This window comes from Gadus chalcogrammus, chromosome 22 (genome assembly GCF_026213295.1).
Source record: "Gadus chalcogrammus isolate NIFS_2021 chromosome 22, NIFS_Gcha_1.0, whole genome shotgun sequence".
Taxonomy (NCBI): domain Eukaryota; kingdom Metazoa; phylum Chordata; class Actinopteri; order Gadiformes; family Gadidae; genus Gadus; species Gadus chalcogrammus.
In genome coordinates, this window is record NC_079433.1 from 4,790,363 (window position 1) to 4,812,799 (window position 22,437).

The 22,437-nt window shown below is 48.1% G+C and overlaps 3 protein-coding genes across 4 annotated transcripts; 2 read left to right on the forward strand and 1 right to left on the reverse strand.

Moving 5' to 3' along the window:
- The first annotated feature begins 223 nt into the window (after positions 1-223).
- On the forward strand, positions 224-4,816 carry LOC130376207 (free fatty acid receptor 2-like). Its single transcript, XM_056583430.1, has 2 exons — positions 224-1,121; positions 4,758-4,816. The coding sequence occupies exons 1-2, from the start codon at positions 224-226 to the stop codon at positions 4,814-4,816; spliced, it is 957 nt and encodes a 318-aa protein (XP_056439405.1).
- On the reverse strand, positions 2,790-11,371 carry usf2 (upstream transcription factor 2, c-fos interacting). Of its 2 annotated transcripts, none has more exons than XM_056582538.1 (11): positions 10,367-11,371; positions 9,578-9,621; positions 9,312-9,424; positions 8,772-8,891; positions 7,325-7,478; positions 6,919-7,006; positions 6,606-6,650; positions 6,211-6,269; positions 5,861-5,955; positions 5,204-5,353; positions 2,790-4,977 (listed from the first exon to the last, which is right to left on the reverse strand). In XM_056582538.1, the coding sequence occupies exons 1-11, from the start codon at positions 10,402-10,404 to the stop codon at positions 4,888-4,890; spliced, it is 996 nt and encodes a 331-aa protein (XP_056438513.1). In that variant the 5' UTR covers positions 10,405-11,371; the 3' UTR covers positions 2,790-4,887. The 2 variants fall into 2 exon arrangements, with proteins under 2 accessions (XP_056438513.1, XP_056438514.1); XM_056582539.1 differs by having other exon boundaries at positions 2,791-4,977; positions 5,204-5,332; positions 10,367-11,368.
- On the forward strand, positions 10,251-22,327 carry LOC130375552 (lamin-A-like). The gene is made up of 13 exons (XM_056582537.1): positions 10,251-12,333; positions 13,168-13,513; positions 15,163-15,319; positions 15,782-15,907; positions 16,506-16,676; positions 17,315-17,440; positions 18,472-18,692; positions 19,156-19,450; positions 19,856-19,963; positions 20,066-20,185; positions 20,545-20,601; positions 20,686-20,880; positions 21,690-22,327. The coding sequence occupies exons 2-13, from the start codon at positions 13,173-13,175 to the stop codon at positions 21,723-21,725; spliced, it is 1,953 nt and encodes a 650-aa protein (XP_056438512.1). The 5' UTR covers positions 10,251-12,333; positions 13,168-13,172; the 3' UTR covers positions 21,726-22,327.
- The last annotated feature ends 110 nt before the right edge of the window (positions 22,328-22,437 follow it).

Genomic DNA, 22,437 nt, shown 5'->3' on the forward strand with positions numbered 1-22,437 from the left:
GTGCCAAAGGACCATATTGCCTAAGGCAGAGGAACTGCTTCAGAGGAAGACAACAAAAAATCTTTCTTTGTACGCCTCTTTTTTTTTTTATTGTCTCGCCGTCACCTTAATGAAATAACGCAACAGAGTCCGAGAGTCTGTCCCTGATCCAATTCGCCTATCGTGTCGTTTTCATTTCACTCAGGTGTTCATCGAGATATCGGTGGCCAATGACTCAGTCAGGATGACCATCAACAACCTGATAATCTCCGTCTACACCATCACCCTGACCATGGGCGTGCCGGCCAACATCCTGGCCTTCTATACCTTCTGCCGCAAGGTCCGCCGCAATCCCACGGCCATCGACGTCCTCCTCCTCAGCCTCACCATCTCAGACCTCATCTTTCTCACCCTCCTGCCCATAAAGATAAAGGAGGCCCTGGACCAAATGACCTGGAACATGCCCCCCTTCCTGTGCCCCATCACCAGCTTCCTGTTCTACACCACCATATACAACAGCACCCTGCTGCTGACGGCGGTCAGCATGGAGCGCTACTTGGGCGTGGCCTTCCCCATCATGTATTCGCGGTGCCGCCGGCCGCGCTACGCCGTCATTGCCAGCGTCCTCTCCTGGGTGGTGTGCTCCCTCAACCTTGTGTTCGTGTACATCGTGCCCAACCGCAACGCGTTTGCCAGCAACAACGGCTCGGACCTCACCACGCGCCAGTGCTACATGAACTTCAGCGTGCAAGAGCTGGAAATACTGATGCGCGTGCGCCTGGAGCTATTCTTTGTCCTCTTCTGCGCGCCCTTCTTCGTCTCCTGCTTCTGCTACGTCAACTTCATCCGCATCCTCTCCCGCCTGCCGCACATCAGCCGGCGGCGGCGGCTCCGCGCTATAGGCCTGGCCGTGGGCACCCTGATGGTGTTTGCCTTCGCCTTCGGTCCCTACAACTTCTCCCACGTGGTGGGCTTCGCCCGCAAGGAGGACGAGTGCTGGAGGCAAGTGGCGCTGCTCGCCAGTACCTTAAACTCCTGCCTCGACCCCATCATCTTCTACATGACCTCCTCGGATGTCCGCAGCATACTTCGTGGCGTCCTGCACAACATCATGGCCAAGCTGCACCTCCTCCGCTGTGGAGGTGGAGAAGGAGGTGGAGGTGGAGGAGGAGGAGGTGGAGAAGGAGGTGGAGAAGGAGGTGGAGAAGGAGGAGGTGGAGAAGGAGGAGGTGGTGGAGAAGGAGGAGGAGAAGGAGGAGGAGGTGGAGAAGGAGGAGGAGGTGGAGAAGGAGGTGGAGAAGGAGGAGGTGGTGGAGAAGGAGGAGGAAGTGGAGAAGGAGGTGGTGGTGTAGCTCTGACTCAAGCAGCCCCGGTCGAGACGTGCAAGGAAAAAGAAGTTCCAGGGTAGAAAGTTGGACAATATTTTGATTGTGACTGGCTTTTTTAGAAAGCCGTACTCGACTGGTCGAATCCGATCTTTTTTTTTTTTTGACTTCTTACGCAGGAATGGCGACGTATCAATGAGGAAAGGGGAGCTAATTATTTCGGACTCCGAAATGCCGATAGTTTCCTTTGTTTGTTTTAATGTTTCAACAATGTTTGTGAGAGTAATTTATTATGTATAACCAATGTGTAACTGGCTTTCAAAATGCCACAGGCCTACTGCCTTTAGACTGTTTAGCAGGAATCTGTAATTGACAGGGACTAAGGAACAGCCATTTTGTTTGTGATGGAGTTAAAATCACTGATATTAACAAAACCATCAAACGTGTTAACGTCGGTAGTCGCATGGTCCACTATAAGCTACATGCCCGGTCAGGACTCCTTGCATTATATAATGTGATGCACCTTGCTTGGTCATCCAATAAACTCATTATGAAGGTTACGTCAAAGTAAACATACTGAGGGCAAACAATAGAGCGCAATGAAGGCACAGCACGAGGGAAATGTAATTGTGATTGTGTCAATTCGAATGTGACAATATAAAACTTAATGAGAGGATTTTAATTGTCACAAAATAATATTTTGCAACTTTGCTAATCTGTCAGATAAATGTTCTTGGTAGAATAGATTGAGATACGCCTAGTCCTAGGTAATTAATAACTGGGATAAACCAACAGAGACTAGAGTTTGGTCACCAACAAGCTAAAGGGCTACCCATGACAAAACAAGCACCAAATACAAACATATAATACATCACTGTGTCTAAGGGAAAACGTGAATCAGCTCCGATGAAGGGAGATGTCCAACATGACTAGTGCTCGTTCCGATCAGAATGTTCAGCTGGTCACAGGTCAGACCCATGTATCAGAGGTTCATACTCCAAAAGCAGGCCTTTGGTTATTTCCCGTTGGAACGAAGCTCTTCGGCCAAGCTTCATTTCAGGGAAATGGAAATTAAACACTAACCCCTATGCAAACGCAGTCAAAGTTAAACATAATATTGTCTATGGCGCCCTTGTTTATCAGTTTTATGGTTACCATTTCCCATACATATGTGGGGCCATGTTCGGGGGGCTTTAGCCAAACAAGTTATATTTAGACTTGGGTTTTATTTTTTTATTATCATGTTGCAATAAGAAATGTATATGTTAACGAGTCTGACAGCACGCACGTCCGATCACGTTTTGTTCCTAAGCTAACACCATTGTCGGCGGGAAAGCAAATGTTGTAGAATGTTGCTGATTGATAATTGATATATACTGCTACTAGGGATTAACGTCTGCTGAAATATTTTATCTTACAAAAATGAAGAATCATCGTTTACGAACGATGGAAAAAGTTTGAAAAGATCCAAAGTTAGACATGGCCTACCTACGGAACTCGTTTTCCATTCGTGCACGACGGTTGGGATGGATCACTCGGCGTAGCTACCCACACCAACAAAAGAACGCAGAGAAGTGCGCCATGTGTTGCATGTTTTTTTTCTAGGCAGTTTTGTTTGTGTAGTTTTCATGAGTTTGATATATTGTGAAACCTCGTTCAATGGTCTTTTTCCACATCCATTATTGGTGTGGCGACTTTATTTAGTGTTGGAGAAAAAAACGGGGCTTGCTAGGTATAAACTTTGTAGTTTTATTGTAGTATCAGAAATGATAATGCCAGTGGTTAGTGAAAAAAAATGCTGCAGCGAGGCTCACTGCAGACAAAAAGTGGTTAGCTACATTGATCATACATGTCATATTTCCAAAGGGCCCACTATTGTAGTCACCTCCTTCATAATCACCATCGTCATCGTCATCATCACTCACCTCTCCATTGGCAGCAATGATTCCCAAAACGCCATAAAATGACTAACTTAATGGTATAATATTTTAAAAGGAGATACCATTTAAAATACTATACTATGCAAGAGATTTGTTATTTTTGCAATGCTCCAAAAACCTTGTGACCTATACAATGAGCAGATAAACAAACACTATGCTTTAATACCCAGATTAACTGAAACCCCACCCCACATGCTTTTATCCAATCATTCAATATCCATAATCTTCTATACATTACATTGCACCTAGTGTGTTTCTACTGTATTATAATCGGAGAACGAGGTCAGTACTACGGTCGGGAACCACCGCCCGGCCCAGCGTTCGATCCCCGTTTACCTGAGCTATTAGGTACACACCTATGGTCCTTCTTGCATTGTTTAAGGCTCCCTGCCACTTCGACGTTCGGCCCAAAGCCCTGCTCCAGTGAGGAGCGGCTCTCCGGAGGACGTCCAGTCCTTAAAGGGGACATGTTCTACCACCGGGTGCGAGTGGGATTAGCCGTCACAAAATCTGCGTCTTCTGACGTCACAAGTGGGCGAGTCCACCTAGATGTGTGCTGGATAGATGAGCAACGTTTGCTTCAGTCCACTGGGTAGGCTGGTAAGACTGATCTACCCAGCACACGTCTAGGTGCACACGCCCACTTGTGATGCAGAATTTCAAAAACGGCTTGTATGGGCTAATCACACTCACGCCTGGTGGTCTGATACGTCCCCTTTGAACCCACCCGACAGCAGCACACGTCAGTCCCACAGTCCTTCAACTCGCCCCGCCGGTTATGAGATGCTTTACAACAAATGGACCAGCACCATTGAAATATTACCAAATTAAAACAAACATAACAATAACTTAAGTTAGCGAGTGCTCACTGACGACGGGGGAGTCCGCATGAGTCACAAATATGCAACGGATGAGTTGGAAAAGTACTACAGCCGTTAACGAACTGGCATAGGAAGGATTAGATAACGATTTGTCACATACTCAGGGGGGGAGGGGGGGGGGAAGATCCACACTCAGACTCTGTTTCATACTCTTCATCTTGCGCAATGACTTAATTAATTTAAACGCCTACTGTTTATACACGTTCTCTGAAGACTAATAAATTAAAATGACAAAAACTGAAAGTTGTTTTTGTTCTTTCCCACAGCAGCTTAAAACACAGCAATTGTCAGAGGTAAATAAAAACTGAAATGCAGTAGCCTTTAAAAATCAAAACAAACGGGTTCCAATAGTGGGGGTGTAAACCGTCCAGTCTCCGTGGTTTGCACCGAACCAAAAAAAAAATAATCTGAGAAGGATTCTGTGTTTTTTCGGCGGGCCGCCGTGAACTCCTGTAAAGCGTCCTAAGGAAGGCGGGGCTGTCACGACGGGTTATTGTCAGTGAGAGAGCGCACGCACGCCCGGAAGAATCGCCCCGTCACACACACTTGTCCCTAGCCCTAGGCCTCGTGTGTGCGTTTGTGTTTCGCCGTGTCCCACCGCTTCTCCGCCAGAGGTCGCGTGGCTTGTGCAGGTACCGACTTCCTGACTTTTGTCCTTTCGGCCGGGGTTCCTGCCGCTTCGGATGTGTGAGAGTGGGGAGGTGTGCTTGGTTATGGCGTGCGTCTGAGTGTGTTTCCCAGTTTGTCGTCAGGGTGGGGGGGTCACTGGGAGACGGGGTCTCCGTTGAGCTCGATGCCGTGCTGCTGGAGCTGCGCCCGCAGGAGGGCGTTGTCGTTCTTCAGCTCTTCTATCTAGAACACAAACGATATCAACATCAGCTCTTCTATATAGAACACAAACGACATCAGCTCTTCTATCAGGAGTGTTGTAAAGATGTAAACGCTTCTATCAAGAAGACAAACGACAACGGCGCGAGACTCTAAAAAGCGGGGGTCGGTTTAGGGAAGCCTCGCTCCACGCCACCGATGGAGGCGTTATAAGTAACACCCCGGGGCGGGGTCGGGGTTCGAGCGCTACCTGTTGTCGGAGCAGCTCGTTGTCCACCTGGACGCGCTCCACCTCCTTGCAGCCTTCCTGCAGCCGCGCGTTGTTCTGACGGAGCTCGCGGATGTAGTCGCAGGCCTTGGACAGGATGCCGCCCTTACTCTGGACAGAGAGAACCGTGTCCTGTGGATTAGCCGTGATTAGCTTTTACAAACTCCATCCCCCCGCCCGCACAGATGTAGTATGGTCAATGAGCCGACCAGCCTACCCAGAGGACTGTACCAAATGCTGGTATAGGGGGCATTCAACGCCTGGGCATCGAAACCACCATCACAAACCCGCGTGTCAGGATGACATCTACTGTATGATATATGTATTTATTAGGGCTGTCAGTTAAACGCGTTATTAACGGCGTTAACGCAAACCAATTTTAGCGGCATACATTTTTTTACCGCGCGATTAACGCAAATTCATATAAAATAAATATATAATTAGAAAAAAGATTTGCGATTAATCGCGACTAATCGTGAGTTAACTATGACATTAATGTGATTAATCGCGATTAAATATTTTAATCGCTTGACAGCCCTAGTATTTATGTATCTATGTTTTTATGTTTATTGTTGTATTGGCTGTGTTGACTATTGTTTGCGAACCAAAATTGCCTGTGTGTGTCTGTGTTGGACGTACCGCTCCAGTTTTGCTGCTGTCTATGTTGCAGTCGGGGATGATCTTTGACAGGGTGACGATCCAGTTGTTGATCTTGTCTCTTCTCCGCCTCTCCACTGTAAACAGACACAAATCAATTTAAATCATACGTACTCTGAATGCGTCGAACATAGGATTCAACCCCATTTTACTCTAAATTGGGTAAAAGTGATAAAGTGGCATACGTCACTGTGTTGACGATCATAAGACAAATTACCAAGATCAAAAAAGTTACTCAGTTAACCGTAAGTTTTGGGTTAACTGGCTCTTAATATGTTTAGTATAATACTTTGAGTCGTTTATGTATAAAGTATAATTGTGTCCTATCTTACCTTCGTTGTGCTGCGCTCGCCTCCTCTCGTCTCTGGGGGCCCGGGGTCCGTCCATCTTCCTGCGGAGACACAACAGGAAGAAGAGATGTTGAAACTGACCATTTCGCCACGGTCCTCAACCTTCAACTATGTGTAAATGATATTGGTGTGGGCCGATTATCTACACACTCGCACTTTGACGGGATCCCATAGCACAGAAATACATTGCACAGATTAAAAAGTCCAACAAAAATAAAATCCAATAAAAATAAAATTAAAACCACAGATGACACACCAAATAGTTCTAATCCCACCCAGTGGGGCGCCAGGGAGGGGGGGTTATCTCATTAGCACAGACCAAGGAGAGAGGAGGAGGTTTTGGGGGTTGGGGGGGGGGGGTCAAAGGGGCTCCTCACCAGTTAGAACCGCCATGCTGCAGCATCTCGCTCTCTGCCAGGTCTCTGAGGAGGGCAGGTAAGTGGGACACAATTGGCTTCTTTTCTTTTCAGTGAACAATTTCCCTCAGACTCTTCTGAATTATTCCGATTCTAAGATTGTTGCTTATGATCTCCAAACACACAACAGTCAAATCAGAGAACCACTACATGTCAACGATATGACAGCATTTTTTAAACTTCGGCCAACGCGCAGGGCGTCGGTGATCAGAAGAAGGGGCGCGGGTAAACGCGTGTCTCCGTCTGTCTCCGTCCGTGTTTGTGTCATACTCACGCAGAGTAGGCATGCGTGCGTGGGGCGATGGTGCGTCCCGCGCCGCCCTGCAGCACATCGGGGGGGCTCATCATCACATAGAACTGACCTGGAGGAGGGGAAGGGGGTGTAGGGAGACGGTAACCAGGCAACCCGTCAGTTCGGCCATGAAGCAAAGAGAGAGCCTCGCAAAAATAAAACCGGAGCATTTCAGTGCTTTCCATTCGTCAGGTTTCTAAAGACACGATTTCTAGATGTAATAACAATCATAATAAGTTATTATAGTAATCCATATCCCTTAATTATTAAGTGTAAAAACAAATGGCATCCGTTTGTCACAAAATCTCAGGTCTTTAATTCCCTTATACATCCACCGCCCCCCACGGCCGACCATCGACCTCTGACCCCGCCACGCGCGCCCCCTCACCTCCGGCCTGCGTGAGCGTGGGGTCCGCCGCCTGCACCGACACCGCCGTCCCGTCGCTGACCGTGGTGGCGGGGAAGTAGGCGAAGCGGGTCTCCCCGCCCACCGAGTCCCCGGCCGGGCTGCCCCCATTGCTGAAGGGGTTCTGGATGACGGCCTGGAGGAACCAAACCCACCGATCAATGCCCCCCCGACTCGCAGCACTCCACTCATCACTACTGTCACCATCCTACTGTTTGGTAAGGTTAAGCTGGTTGGTAACTGGTGGTCATGGTAACGGTGGGAGTGGCTCCCTTGATTGGTTGATTGTGGTCACCTGGGGGAATCCAAGATGGTGGATATACACAGCATGGTGGCCAGTGGTTACGGCCCCGGCAGGATGAGACTTTGTAAAGCCATTCACCCAGATGCCAGTACACCCCAGAGCTAAGGAGTCCACCGGGGGAACGTGACCGCCCCTTCACCGTCTTTGTTTGTCTAAACATGTAAACCATAACTGAACGAGACAGCTACCGTTCACCACAACGCTTGGGCTATCTCCATAGCAAGAGAGAGAAGGACCAGCGCTCACCAGGAACCCAGGTGAGTCACTACACACGTGCCCCGGAAGCTAGTTGCCTACCAGCTGTGGTTATACCACGTATGTGTCTCGACTCCTGCCTAGACAGAGAGCCGGTTTTCCCTAGATACCAGTGGGGTCGTGACACTACGGCGTCGGTACCCCGGGCGCTGCTCCACAAAGGGACGCGAGCCCGGAGCGTACGGAGCACGGATCACACCTCACGGTTTTAGAACGACAGAAATGTATCGAGGTGGACGTGGTGCACCTCCCCTCCAAACAACCCTTGCACACACACCTCATCCTGCGGTTATGTTTATGAAGTAACTCAGATCTTGTCCCAATAACACAATAGTAGTTGGGCGTTGCTGTGTATTGCTATCACAATTTGGTTGATCAACATTTTTAAGTCAATCACTGTTGGTTTATTTGATCGAACTTGGACAGGTTGGAAATAGTCTTGCATAGCTCAGGAGGTAGAGCAGTTGTCTTGTAACCTAAAGGTTGCCAGTTCAATCCCCAGCTCCTTCTAGCTGAGTGTCGCAAGACACTTAACCCCATGCTCCTGACGAGCTGGCGGTCGCCTTGCATGGTTGACTCTGCCGTCGGTGTGTCAATGTGTGTATTAACCGATGTCAGTCGCTTTGGATAAAAGCGTCTGCCAAATTAATTAATTGTATCAGTGATTTGTTTGCAGACCCCTACCACTACAACACAACTGTCCTTCACATATCTACTGAAACACTTAAACCAAGACTTAGGCGACCACTCTGAAGGTCAAGCACCCCCCACCCAAGGAGATGGAGGATCCAAGACGCATCCAAAGAAACAACCCTTGGCTCGCGGACACCATAGAAGAAGACTGGGTGTGTGGGGGGGTGGGGTACACACCTGGGCCACCGCTTGGGGGCCGCCGGCGAAGGCTGCGGCCGACACCACACTGACGGACCCCGACCCGTCCGTGGTCGTCTCGATCTGCTCGTCCGAGACCTGGACGACGCGGTAGGTTACCTGCGGACAGGGGCGGGGGGGGGCATCGCGGTGAGTGCCGGAACCATTCATCTCGTGCCTTTTTTTTGTTGAACATATTTGCATTGCGCGGAGCGGTGGTTCTTGTAACCATTGGTTTCACAATAAGAGGCGTGTGTTTGCACTGTGGCTGTGGAAGTGCTGTAGCTCGAGGCTGGGGCTCAGCCCCCAGTGTAAACAAACTTAAAAAGAAATGAACTAAAGCCAACACAAAATGAAATTGTATTTTGGGGAGAGCTTAAATTCACACACAGAAGTCAACGATCCTCTTCCAGGTGGATTCCCACCGGACGTTTTAAGTGTACGACGTGGTGATAAGTCATTAGCAGGGGCCAACCGCCCCTTATCCAACGGCTGTAACCGTATAGCGGCGCGTCAGGAGGCCAGCAGGTGGAGCCGTACCTGGCCGCCGCTGTTCTCTGTGCGGAACTGGTACTGGACATGTTCCCCGAACGCAGCCTGCTGGACACTGGCGATGGTCACTGCCGTTTGCTCCTCAGTCCCCACCGTTTCTCCTTGAGACCAAAAACGAACCCCGATTAAGACATGAGAATAACTGAGCGGCAGGGCAGTCGATGTAAAAGCTATGTTCCTGTTGCAAGCATCTTTTTGAAATGCTTGTATAAAAAAAAAAAAAAAAATTGATGTTGATAATTAAATCGAATTACCTTCCTGCAACTGGACAACCTCTTCAGTTTCCTGTTTTTCGTGACTGGGGGGGGGAGAAACAACGTTAGACAGTGCGTTACATTGGCCCTCCCTTTCCCTCTCTCTGAAGGAGCCCATCTGTCACAGTGCATCTAGGGTTCCAACTATTATTTATGCCCCATGCTTGGCGCGGAAAAAAACCCACATACACAAATCACGGGTAAAAACAACAACAACTGAATGATAAAGGGGACACATGTGGTTCAATAAATGCATTATTCAACTGCAGATTATATTTCATTTTGTTGCTGTTGTGCATAAAAATAAAATCAATGATAACAACATACAGAAGCGTCCATCTACTACTGCGTTATAGGCCAATATCCGAGTTAATTTATAAACAAATCAGTGGGATGAGGTGTGTGCAAGGGTGGTTTTGAAGGGATTTCATTTGCACCAACTAAAACTCTCACATTGCTTTGCTGCTATTCATCTGCCAGTGTCCTAACCAACAACTCTGCAAACAGCCCATGGAGTAATCCTATCAAGTGTAAAACACCATACACAATCAAATGCATCTACGACCCAGAAACCACATGCACACTGACCCAGCCAATGGCACCTGGTCGTTCATTACGGGGTGATATAAACCACAACACGAAACTGTTCCGCTTTCGATCTTCCTACACGATCTACCAAGTCGCATTAACATTGTGATGCGAGGGGAAAATGGTGACTTTGGGGCTAGGCCATCGGTGGTAGCCATTGCTAACGCCGAGTGTAAAACAAGCAGCAAGGAGCAATCTTACCTCGTCGAGCTGTCCAAACTCTGTTCGAGCATATCCATGAAGGTTGCAGTTTCAAAACGCGATATCCAGCGACACTGATATATATAGGGAGATGGAAGTGCTGATCACGGGGACAAACACACGGGTCATGTGAGGAAGACAGTCCAGGACACGTGAGGTAGCCGTCGGGCGAGGAGCTAAAATGGAGGCCGCTGCGGAGCCCGGGGACGTCTTCTCTCGACGACCTCTCGCTTCGCCTCTTCTCCGACCACAGCGGGGTGTATTTCGTGGATTTGAACGGGATACGTCTGGGGGTTTGAAATTGATTCGGGATGTAGTATCGTCGGAGCAACGATTCGGGGCTGGTTTTTGGTTGTTGTGGTGTTGTCTACTTGTGTCTCCGGGTTTTTCTCTGTGGCTCCGTAACGTTTCCCGACGGCTCGTTTGGCGGCTGCTGGCGGGCGGTAGCGAGCTCTAAAATATGGAGTGGAGTCTGCTGTTGATTAGCTGGAAAAAATAGCCATGTAATCCTCCAATGTGTGCTCGTATGTAATTGTTATAGTCCATGCGACCTATACAAACGCTAGTTATGAAGACATTGGATACAAATTAGGGTATTAAAAATCGATTTAAAGTAAGATGCACTTTTTGATGTGGTCATTAAAACACTGACGGACACAATTTGGTTGTTCAACATTTTGAAGTCAATCACTGTTGGTTTATTTGATCGAACTTGGACAGGTTGGAAATAGTCTTCCATCCAAAACAGTGTTGCTTTCGAGCCCTTTGCCCAGGTGACCAAGGAGATCCAATCCGGGTTTTCCACCGGACCACATGACAGCCTCTGCTTCCACTCGTTGTTCAGCGCAGACACGATGCAGGATATCGGGGATTTTCAGAACTCACCCTCACGATCGCTTCACAATTACGCCTTAAATATGGTCGTTTTATTCAATCGATGAACCTTGTATTAGAGCAGATTTGCCTATCATGTAACGCATAGCTTCTGCGAGCATCTTTCCGTTACGCACGCACGATTCATCCCCCTTTCTCCTCCCCTGATACCGGCTATTATTCTGTTGAAAATTTACTGAACACAAACAGCACCTACAAATTGCATGTGAATGTCATTTATAATAAACTAACCACAAATTATTAGCGAACATCCAAATAAAAAAACAAGACAATTAAAAAGAGACCGCGTTACGATGAACGCCAAACGTCCAACATTCTCTTATAATTGTTCTCGTATGGAGAAGTTGATTCAGGGAAACACAAACTCCCCCAGTCAACCATTGTAGGTCTACATATAGCCTACACCCAAGACTATATAACTATATTGGGAGAACATGTATATAGATAAATATAACTGAGACTATAAATGTAATGCTGTGTGTGTGTGTCAGTATTGATTCACATTCTATTCATACATACATCAAGATTATTGATACATTTATTAATTGCAGCCTTGGCCTCATTCAGAGCAGACACAACACGAGTAAAGGAGTGAAACACTACCCACAAAGTCTAGAGGGCACAAATTAATCATAAGACTGGCCTTGGGCAATGTTTGGACTGTGTTGGCAACTCTCCTGCATAGAAACGGATGCAATCTATAACAATCAAAGGTTACTTAGTCATACAGATATGAAAGGGTGTAGATAGATGAGATATGGTGCGAGAAAAAAGGGGAAGAGAGACAGAGAGAGAGAGAGAGAAAAAAAAAATAGTGAGGAATTGAGGACCAGTAGCCTACGCAGACTGAAACGGAGAAGGCCTGCCTCCCTCTCTCCTCCCATCTCATTCTTTCCTATATGGGCACGGAGACAGTGGCTCTTAGTCAGCTCAGTCTCAGAGGCTGTTAAAGGGTTAGAGAGAGTTACAGTCAGAGCACCCGGTGAGAAGGTCCCAACTGGAATAATCGGGAACATCTCACATCTCTATACATCTCCAGCGCCTACTTGTGTCGTTTGACTTCAGATCCACAGGTGAGTCTTAAAGTCTGTGAAAGTTGCAGGTTTTATTGAACTTGAGCGATGAATAGTTGTCGCTGGTTTGGGTGGAGTAGGCAGGGTGGAGTCGACCACTCCCATGCCATAATCTCTAGAGACAAGATGCCATTCATTATAGCCCTCAAGCGCAAAGTGTTTGTGTTGCTGTTTCACACTGTATGGTTAAGTAAATACATGGAAAGAAAATTGTCAATGTTTAAAGGAGAACAATCTGGTAATGGAACTATTGTAAGCAATAGCCTGTTCTCATTTTTGATAAAAAAAAAAATTGCTTTCCAGTTTGAATGTTTAAGTTGCGTGATAATTATTGTTTTCTAGCACTTTTGTTTCTCCAGACATTTCTTTCTTTTTTTACTTTGACTATGATCAATTATCTGACAAGTAAAATAAACTGCAGAATATAGGCCTATTTAAAATGTAGAATAAATAATTACACAAATAAACATTACGTTGAATTATATTTACAGTATATTGCACATACATTCTTGGCGTCTCTAGTCAGCATGGAACCTCCTGACGCCTCGATGCCACGCTCTGACTCAGAGGAACAGGGGCCGACGCCATTTTGAAAATGTTTGACTACCATTGATCACCCTCACTGGGGCCACATGAACACCTGCCGCCAAACAATGGCTGACCGGTTTGACTATTAAGCAAAGTGAGGTCGGCATATTAAAACAATCACTTATCCCTATTTGTATTTTTCCGCTTCGGAAGGTCGACGGACAGAAGCTCATGATAAACCAACACTGATTTTAGTATTTAGCACAGTATTTAGTAAAATGCTCATTCCTGCTCATTCCTCTACAGGGACCATGGCAACGCCGGTGAAGAACACACCCAGGGGTGTGAGCTCCCCGCTCTCCCCCAACCGCATCACCCGTCTGCAGGAGAAGGACGACCTGTGCAACCTCAACGACCGGCTGGCCGTCTACATCGACAAGGTGCGCTCGCTGGAGTCGGAGAACGCCGGCCTGCGCCTGCGCATCACCGAGTCCGAGTCGGAGGTGACCCGCGAGCTGGGGGGCATGAAGGCGGCGTACGAGACGGAGCTGGCGGACGCCCGGCAGACCCTGGACTCGGTGGCCAAGGAGCGGGCGCGCCTGCAGCTGGAGCTCAGCAAGGTGCGGGAGGACTACAAGGAGCTGAAGGCCAGGTGAGTGCACGTGCGCGTCCACGTGGGCGTGCTTCTTCCTCCTCGTAAGGAAGGAGTCCACTTTCTTCTCTGAGTCAGCCATCCATTCATTGTGCCTCGTGAGTCATTCCAAGGAAATCCCGAGACCACGCCTCTCTCCCCGGTTCCGGAACGGTGTTGGTTAATCTTTGAGTTGATCAAACACTGAGTGAGCGGGATATAGAAAAAACAGACCCGTAGCCACGGTTGCCAAAAAAACAACAAACTCAGATGATCATCATGAGATATAGCCGCTCCCTGGAGGTTCCTAAACGCCCCTGCATACTTCACAGCTCATCTTCATTCAACCGGCACCAGTCTGGAATAGACCGCTGTCTGGGATTTGAGAGTGTCTTAACAATAACCAGTCTCTCAAACACAACACCCAGATCCCTGAACACACACCGTGCAGTAGACGTGTGCACAGGTCCTGTTCTGCAAGCCCTGCGACTTCTGTTTACTCGTGTATTTACTGTGAGAAACAGCAGTGCAGAGAGAGAGAGGGTGCCACTCCCTTTAACAGCATAGAGGCCTCGCCTCGCCTAGCTCGCCCTGCATTTTAACATCCAGCTTCCACCTTGCCGAAGGAAAAGTTTCTCCCCATCGAGGGCCCTGATGACTAAGTCTTTCCCGCTCTCTCTCTCTCTCTCTCTCTCTCTCTCTCTCTCTCTCTCTCTCTCTCTCTCTCTCTCTCTCTCTCTCTCTCTCTCTCTCTCTCTCTCTCTCTCTCTCTCTCTCTCTCTCTCTCCCCCTCGCCTCTACTTTTCGTTCTTCCTTCCCTTCTGTGATCATTATCCGTACAATACGTGGCAGTGTTTAGAGGACTTCCCTCCTCCCCCCGAACCCCCCTCCGTTAGTTTTCCACAAATATTGGGATGGCAAACTAGTGTTTGGCTAAGCCGACCCGTTGCCCTGGCAACCAGTGTAAGCTCAGACGCCAGCGGTTACCGGCTTGTGGCTAGCGTGAGACACGTGATGGGACGAAACGGGGACGATGAGTCACAGGCAGCACTGGAAACAACCAGGACCGCCCCTCCTTTGGTTAAACCCGCCAGGCTTCCCCTCGCAGCTCTGCTACCCAGGCCCCCCCCCCCCCCCGTCCCCCCGTCCCAGTTCCTTAAATAGCTACCAGGTTTTATTCCCGATCCTCTGAGAGGAAACTTAAGGAATTTCATCCTCTGCCAAGACGCCGGGCAAAGATAAATAAAGTGTTCTCATTAAGGTCGTATGTTGTGGATTTGTGTTGTTTCCATAGCAGTCAGCACTGAAGAAGTGTGTGGTTGTAGTCTGTTAGAGAGAAGTCTATAATTTGGATTTCTTGGGATTGGGCATTGGATTCGTATGTATCGCCATTTTGGGATCTGATTGGTTTGGACTTTTTAGTTTTTCTAACATTTCCAGACACTGATTAAAGTCACTCTGCGACTTCCCCAAACTAAATATAAGGAACATAAAAACTTTAGCAAACTATGCAATTCGTACAACTAAACCCGATATCGTGGCATGCAAAGTCCAACATCGTCCAACAACCACAACAAAAGCAACAACAACAACACAACAACAACAACAGCAACAGCACAACAACATGAACTCCACTAACCATCAGCCACCCCTCCGCTGCTTCCCTGCAGGAACACCAAGAAGGAGTCGGACCTGGCCACGGCCCTGCTGCGGCTGAAGGACCTGGAGGCGCTGATGAACTCCAAGGACGCCTCGCTCACCACCGCGCTGGGCGAGAAACGCAACCTGGAGGCCGAGGTCCGCGACCTCAAGGCCCAGATCGCCAAGGTAACCCCCGGCAACCACCTCGACAGTCTTTTTACTTTGTGATTTGAAAATCAATGTTTATTTTCTGTACATGTGGTTTGAAAGGAGCAAAGGAAAATCACACAAATGGTGTATCCTATGTTTTTGTCAATTTTGTCTTTTGAATTCTTATAATAATATCCACAATTGCAAGTGAAGTTGGTTGTGAAAAGTTGCATACATGTGTTGCGTGTGTGGGGAAACATCCCTCGCATTGATGGGTGGGTGTACAGTGGGTGAAGTCGAGGTCTCTGACTCCTAACTGGAGGTAAACATACCAGGGTATGCTATAATAGCGGTGCAATGGACGCCGTTTCTTGTCTGAAGTTGATGACGCGGTTCTTGAGACGTACTGATGGGGCTGTGGTGGGGCCGGAGACCAAAAAGGGAAACACTGTTCTACCTCACAGAGTCACTTCCTCCTCCCGGTTCTCCTTCCCCCAGTTGGAGGCCAGTTTGGCCGACGCCAGGAAGCAACTGCAGGACGAGATGCTCAGGAGGGTGGATGGGGAGAACCGCATTCAGACCCTGAAGGAGGAACTGGACTTCCAGAAGAGTATTTACTCAGAGGTGAATGTCAATGAACATGGATGTGGTGTCCCATGATGAATGATAAGATCAAATACGATCACGATTTGTACTAATCCCCAAAGGCCTATGCAGGCGTTACAGTAGGAAAAAAGAATGCTAGTCAACTACATTAGATGTTGGTCGAGCTAAATGAGATGCTATTTAACAACATTAGATGCTGATTAGTTGCCAGGTGACTACATTAGATTCTGGTAGGCTAAATGAGATTCAGGCAGGGTACATTAAATGCTAGTCAACTGCATTAGACACAGGTAGGCTAATTGAGATGCTGGCCGACTTCATTAGACGCAGGTAGGCTAATTGAGATGCTGGCAGGCTAAATGAGATGCTAGGTGACTGCATTAGACGCACGTCGGCTAATTGAGATGCTGGCAGGCTAAATGAGAGGCTAGGTGACTGCATTAGACGCAGGTCGGCTAATTGAGATGCTGGCAGGCTAAATGAGAGGCTAGGTGACTGCATTAGACGCAGGTAAGCTAATTGAGATGCCAGTGAGCTGGATTAAAGGGCTAGTGCACTAAACGAGAGGTTAAAAAAAACGGAAACTAATGAAATCAACCGATGACCTGTCCTCCAGGAGCTGAGGGAGACGAAGCGGCGGCACGAGTCCCGCGTGGTGGAGGTGGACAACGGGCTCCAGCAGGACTTTGAGAGCAAGCTGTCGGACGCCCTGACGGAGATGAGGTCCCAGCACGAGCTCCAGGTCAAGATGTACAAGGAAGAGCTGGAGAAGACCTACAACTCCAAGGTAGGGAGTCGTAATAATCACAACGATGAGGCCTGGAGAAAACTTCTGGCAGTTGTTATAACAATGATATAATGAATATAATTTAATATAATTTTCTGTTTGACTATATTAAAGGTGACATATTATACATGTATTAGCCGTTACAAGCCGTTTAGAAAATCTGCCGGCAGATTTTCTAAACTGCTTGTAACGGCTAATCACTCTCACACCTGGTGGTAGAATATGCAGTGTTGGTGAGTTACGGAATACATGTACCGGCGTTACGTATTCAGAATACATATTATAGCTAACGGTATTCCGTTACAGTTACAGTTTAAATAGTTGGTATTTAGAACACAGTTACATTGTTGAAATCAATGGATTACATGACGATACTTCTGTTTCAGCAGTTTATTCGTGCTTTCACACCCACAGCATTAATATGTCACCTTTAACTGATACTAAGCAAGGTTTGAGATTGAGCATCTCTTTAAGAAAATGGCAGACACGTCGAAATCACAAAGTACCGTTGATGTACCCTTGCTTTGCTAGAGGTGAGTGGCCCCCTTACGGTGGTGTGTGGCCCCCTTACGGTGGTGTGTGGCCCCCTCACGGTGGTGTATGGCCCCCTCACGGTGGTGTGTGTGTCGCCCTGTCAGCTGGAGAACGCGCGCCAGTCGGCGGATCGGAGCAGCCACCTGGTGGGGGCGGCCCACGAGGAGCTCCAGCAGACACGCGTCCGCCTGGAGTCCATGTCCAGCCAGCTTAGCCAGCTGCAGAAAGAGGTACGCACACACACGCGGACCTCTCTCTGCGCGTGTGCGTACACACGAGCACACGCACGCACGCACGCACGCACGCACGCACGCACGCACGCACGCACGCACACATACGCATGCACGCACGCACGCTGGAACACACGCACACAGGCACGCAGGAACACATACGCATGCACGCACGCACACATACATGCACATGGACACGCACGCAGGCAAGCAGGTACGCATGCACGCACGCACGCATGCATGCATGCACGCACAAACACACAAGCACACAGATACCCACACACACACTTCGGGGGCCAATCGTAGCGGTCTACATTTTAAATGGCTTTGATCTACCAGGTGTGATGTTGAGTAGCTGGAACAAATCCATTGCCAAATATGCACCTTTGCTTAAAGTGATCCACAGTTATATGATGGGTAGGTCCCCCTCAGAGCCTGCTTTGTTCTGACCGGTAGGCGGATCCATCCAGCAGCCATTAATTTGCCATTTGTTAACTATGATTTGTTATGATTTGGCATGAGGCATGAGGAATTTAAAACAGGTGCAACCAAAAGCTGTTATTTTTTCCTTAAGTGAGTCGTGACTCACTATAGTCGTTCTCTTAATGGTGAAAAGACCAAATATGGACATTTTCTTCCCTTTCAGCCCAGCTGACCTAGATAGGAGCAGGATGAGATATTTATTTATGTTTACTTATGCTTGGGACAAAACTCACCTCAACACATGGTTGAGGTGAGTTGTGTATAAGGAGAGCCAAAGCACCCAACAGAGAATTGTGTGTTTTGACACACATGAGCTAAAGGATGATATGCATAAATTCCTGCTAAACATCCAATAATATAAACTACAAGAGAACCCTAATCAACACTTTCTCATTCATGCTCCAAAAACGAAATATTTTCCTCCAACAAAAACAAAAACACTGACGAACATTAGCCCTATAAACCAAAAAAAATCGAACCGAAGCAAAAAACACCCAGACACAAAATCCAGGCATTGACCCTTGACCTCCGCCGCGTCTCCCCTGCAGCTGGCCTCGCGGGAGGCCCGGGTGAGGGAGCTGGAGGCGGCGCTGGCCCGGGAGCGCGACACCAGCCGCCGCCTGCTGGGCGAGAAGGAGCGCGAGATGGCCGAGATGAGGCAGAAGATGCAGCAGCAGCTGGACGAGTACCAGGAGCTGCTGGACGTCAAGCTGGCCCTGGACATGGAGATCTGCGCCTATAGGAAGCTGCTGGAGGGCGAGGAGGAGAGGTGGGCGGGGCGCGCACACCTGACACCGACCTGGGCGGTGGGGGTCGGGGACTGAGTGGAGGAGATTGGGTGGAGGAGCGACTACGGTGTTTTGGGTCCCAGCCGAATGGGGCCTGGTTTGAGTCCTTAGTCCCTGACCTGTAGAGCTGCTTGAGCAAGATGTTCTCAAGAGCCTGAATCTGAATTCACTGGAGGTCTTTGGATGAAGGTCTCTGCTAACAGACTAAATAATGATTTAATGATATTGATATTTTTTGGGACTTTAAAAAGGCCCCATGCCGTGCTTACCTATTTATGAAAGAAAGATATGAAAATGTTAAACGCAAAATGCTCTATAAAAAAGAAAGCTCAGCATCTAACAAAGTCTTGTCAGTCACGCCTGTTCCTACCCCGTCCAAAACAAACGACCCGTCTTCCATCCGACGTTCCACCTCATCGTCACTTCCTGTCCGTTCCCCCCCAGGCTGCGGCTCTCCCCCAGCCCCCCGCCGACCAGGGTGACCAGCCGCATCATCTCCGGCTCCGGGGGCGGGGCCGGCTCGGCCGCCTCCCTCTCCCGCACGGTGCACTGCAGCGCCCAGAGCTCCTCGGCCAAGCGGCGGCGCGCCAACGACACGGACAGCGAGGCGTCCAGCTTCGCGGGCGGTCCCGCCGTCAGGACCCGCGTCACCCAGCAGGCCTCGGCCAGCGGCCGCGTCACCGTGGACGAGGTCGACCAGGAGGGCAAGTTCGTCAAGCTGAGCAACAAGGCGGATGAGGTACGGCCACGGCCACGTCCTGACATAACGGACGTGTGGTTCTGTGTGGTTGTGTGGTTTGACGATACCATTGGCGTGTCGCTAGTGGGATCTGTGGGAGTGGAACCCCCTAACCCTGGTAGTGTTAATGGGAGGCTGCAACCTTGTCGAGCTAGACAGGTTCTTGTCCGAATTCTTCATGTCATTTTAAACCCCTGTATCAGATTGAAGTGGTACTTTTTAGGGGATATCACGACACAGGGTGAAATTAGCCGTGTACCTTCATTGAGGCCAGATCATCAGTAATGGCGGCAGTAGGACAACACTCGCGTTCCTTTCTTTAGCAGAGTGCTCGCTTGATGAGCCGTGCGAATCCCGATGAGTCAGCGGAACTCATCGTCAAACCCTCACCTTTCTGTCTCACAGGACCAGAACCTGGGTAACTGGCAGGTGAAGCGTCAGGTGGGGACCGCCCCTGCCATCGCCTTCAAGTTCCCCGCTAAGTTCACCTTGAAGGCCGGCCAGAGGGTCACGGTATGGGACGCGTCGATCACCTCCAGTTCTTAAAACACGCTACGGTCACCGCCACGGATGCCCTGACTACTGTTTTATGTTTTGTTCCCTTGGCGCGTGAAGATCTGGTCCTCTACAGGCGGTGGAACAAACAGCCCTCCGTCTGACCTGGTGTGGAAGAACCAAACCACCTGGGGAACTGGAGACCAGTTCCAGACCACCCTGATCAACGCCAATGGAGATGTACGTTACCTTAAAAACTACTTCACATTAACAACAAGTACTATCACACATACCGTTTGGACAAGAGTCTGCTAGCCAAAAAGTCATTTGAACCACTGAAACACACTATTAAACCCATAACATCACCATAACAACGCGTCATCCATAACCAAACAAATTCTAGCGAACCTTGTCAACCATATGTGACTCAGAGAGTGGCCAATGGAAGCACCTGCTGTGAGATATTTATAGCCATGAAGCGAGGAGACTACAAACAAAGCTAACCCATACATTGTTGAATCTCCCACACGGAAAAGCATTTCTGTATATCCTCAAGCAAAACGAATAGACCGAAACTTCCTCCTTCTGTTTCCATCCAGGAAATGGCAATGAGGAAGGTCACCCGCACGCAGTTTGATGAAGACGACGAGGACATGGTGAGAATCGAGTGACGTGAGCTTTAATAAGGTACAGACTATAACTACTAGTTGGCTCCAATGGATTTCCCTTCCCTCTCCCAGGTGGCCCACAGCACCTGTGCGGACGGAGAGTACAACCTGCGCAGCCGCACCGTGGTGTGTGGCTCGTGTGGCCAGTCGCCGGACAAGTCCCCCCACTGCTCGGTGACCTCCGCTTCCCGCTCTTTCCGCAGCGGCGGGATCTCCGAGGGCCTGCTCCCCCACTCCTACGTCGTCAGCAGCAGCACACCTCGCAAGGTGGGCCCACGCCTAGCTAACTAGCTAACTAGCTAACACTAAAGCTAGCGTTAGCGTTAGCGTTAGCGTCGACTAGCTCTCTGCATCCTAATGCAGAGAGGGCTAGCGTTAGTGTTAGCGTAGACTAGCTCTCTGCATTAGGGTGCATTGTGAGAAGGGGGGGAGGGGCTGACAGGTGGCTAGCATTAGCATTAGCATTAGCATGGACTAGCCCTCTGCATTAGGATGCATAGAGGGCCAGCGTTAGTGTTAGCGTAGACTAGCTCTCTGCATTAGGATGCAGAGAGGGCTAGCGTTAGCTTTAGCATAGACTATCTCTCTGCATTAGGGTGCATTGTGAGAAGGGGGGGAGGGGCGGACACGTGGCTAGCATTAGTTAGCATGGACTAGCCCTCTGCATTAGAAGATTAGAAAGTTATTAATGAAATTAGTTTAAATTAAACAATATCAACATTGTCAACTATGATGATGCTAGTAATTGTATAAGTGTTTTTATTATGAAATATATATATAAATGGTTTAATAGACTTTAAAAAATGTATATTTTAGGGATTTCTTATATTTTTGGGGTCATATGGTTGGTTATTTGGTCATTAATGCAAAAAGTTCTAAGTATAACAATAAAACATATACACCCTTATACACATAAAACATAATTGCTGTTGTTTGTTAGGACATTTTTGAGGCGTGTCATAGTATGTTGCAGAAGTCCTATGAGGACAAACCAGCCTTAATGTTGATGATGTGGTCTTTTTCCTAAAAATATTCACAACCGACTTTTCTGTTGCTTGTTTTTTTCCGTTGCTCAGGGCGGAATCCGAGGGGAGAACTGTCCAATCATGTGAGCCCATGGAACCACCTGGAAGCATCGACACGCCCCTTTAGAGCTGGATGAAAACAGCATACCTTGTTTTATATAACTATCAAGACAATGTATACCTTAAAAGACCTTACATTATGCTATTATCATAACCATATGCATGCGTGACGTATCTGTGACTAAGGAAATAATGTGGGTCTCTTGTCAGTTATGTTGAGGCAGAGGGAAGTAGAATGAGCTCAAACCACATTGTGCCTCTCTGTTACTTACTTCTACTTTGATACGTAGTTACCACTAATTTTTTATTCCTTTGTATTCCTAACAGACGTACAGGAAAGTGACAAAGTGATAGTAGTCGTATAGTAGTGGATTTCCTTTTGTACTGTAGCTTGAGGGTAAGCTAGTTAGGCTTAGTAGAGTTACCCTCTGAACTGCTCTGTATTTTCTTAATTTCCAAATGATTTGTTATGACTATAGACAACATGAAGACTATTTTCCCAGGGGCACCATTTATCAATAAACTTGAATATGTTTACGGAATCCATTTTCCCCCACTAGAATATTTTTTTGGACAATAAAAACATTTTTCAATAAATATTTGTGTCCTGGACTCTGTTGGATGCTTTCTGACCCACAAATTGTTTAAACATGATCTTTATTAAGTGTGAGTGGAAAATGAACTGAATGCATTTCAGTGCATTCACTAAATAAAAGTGGCCTTGTTAATAAAATATATA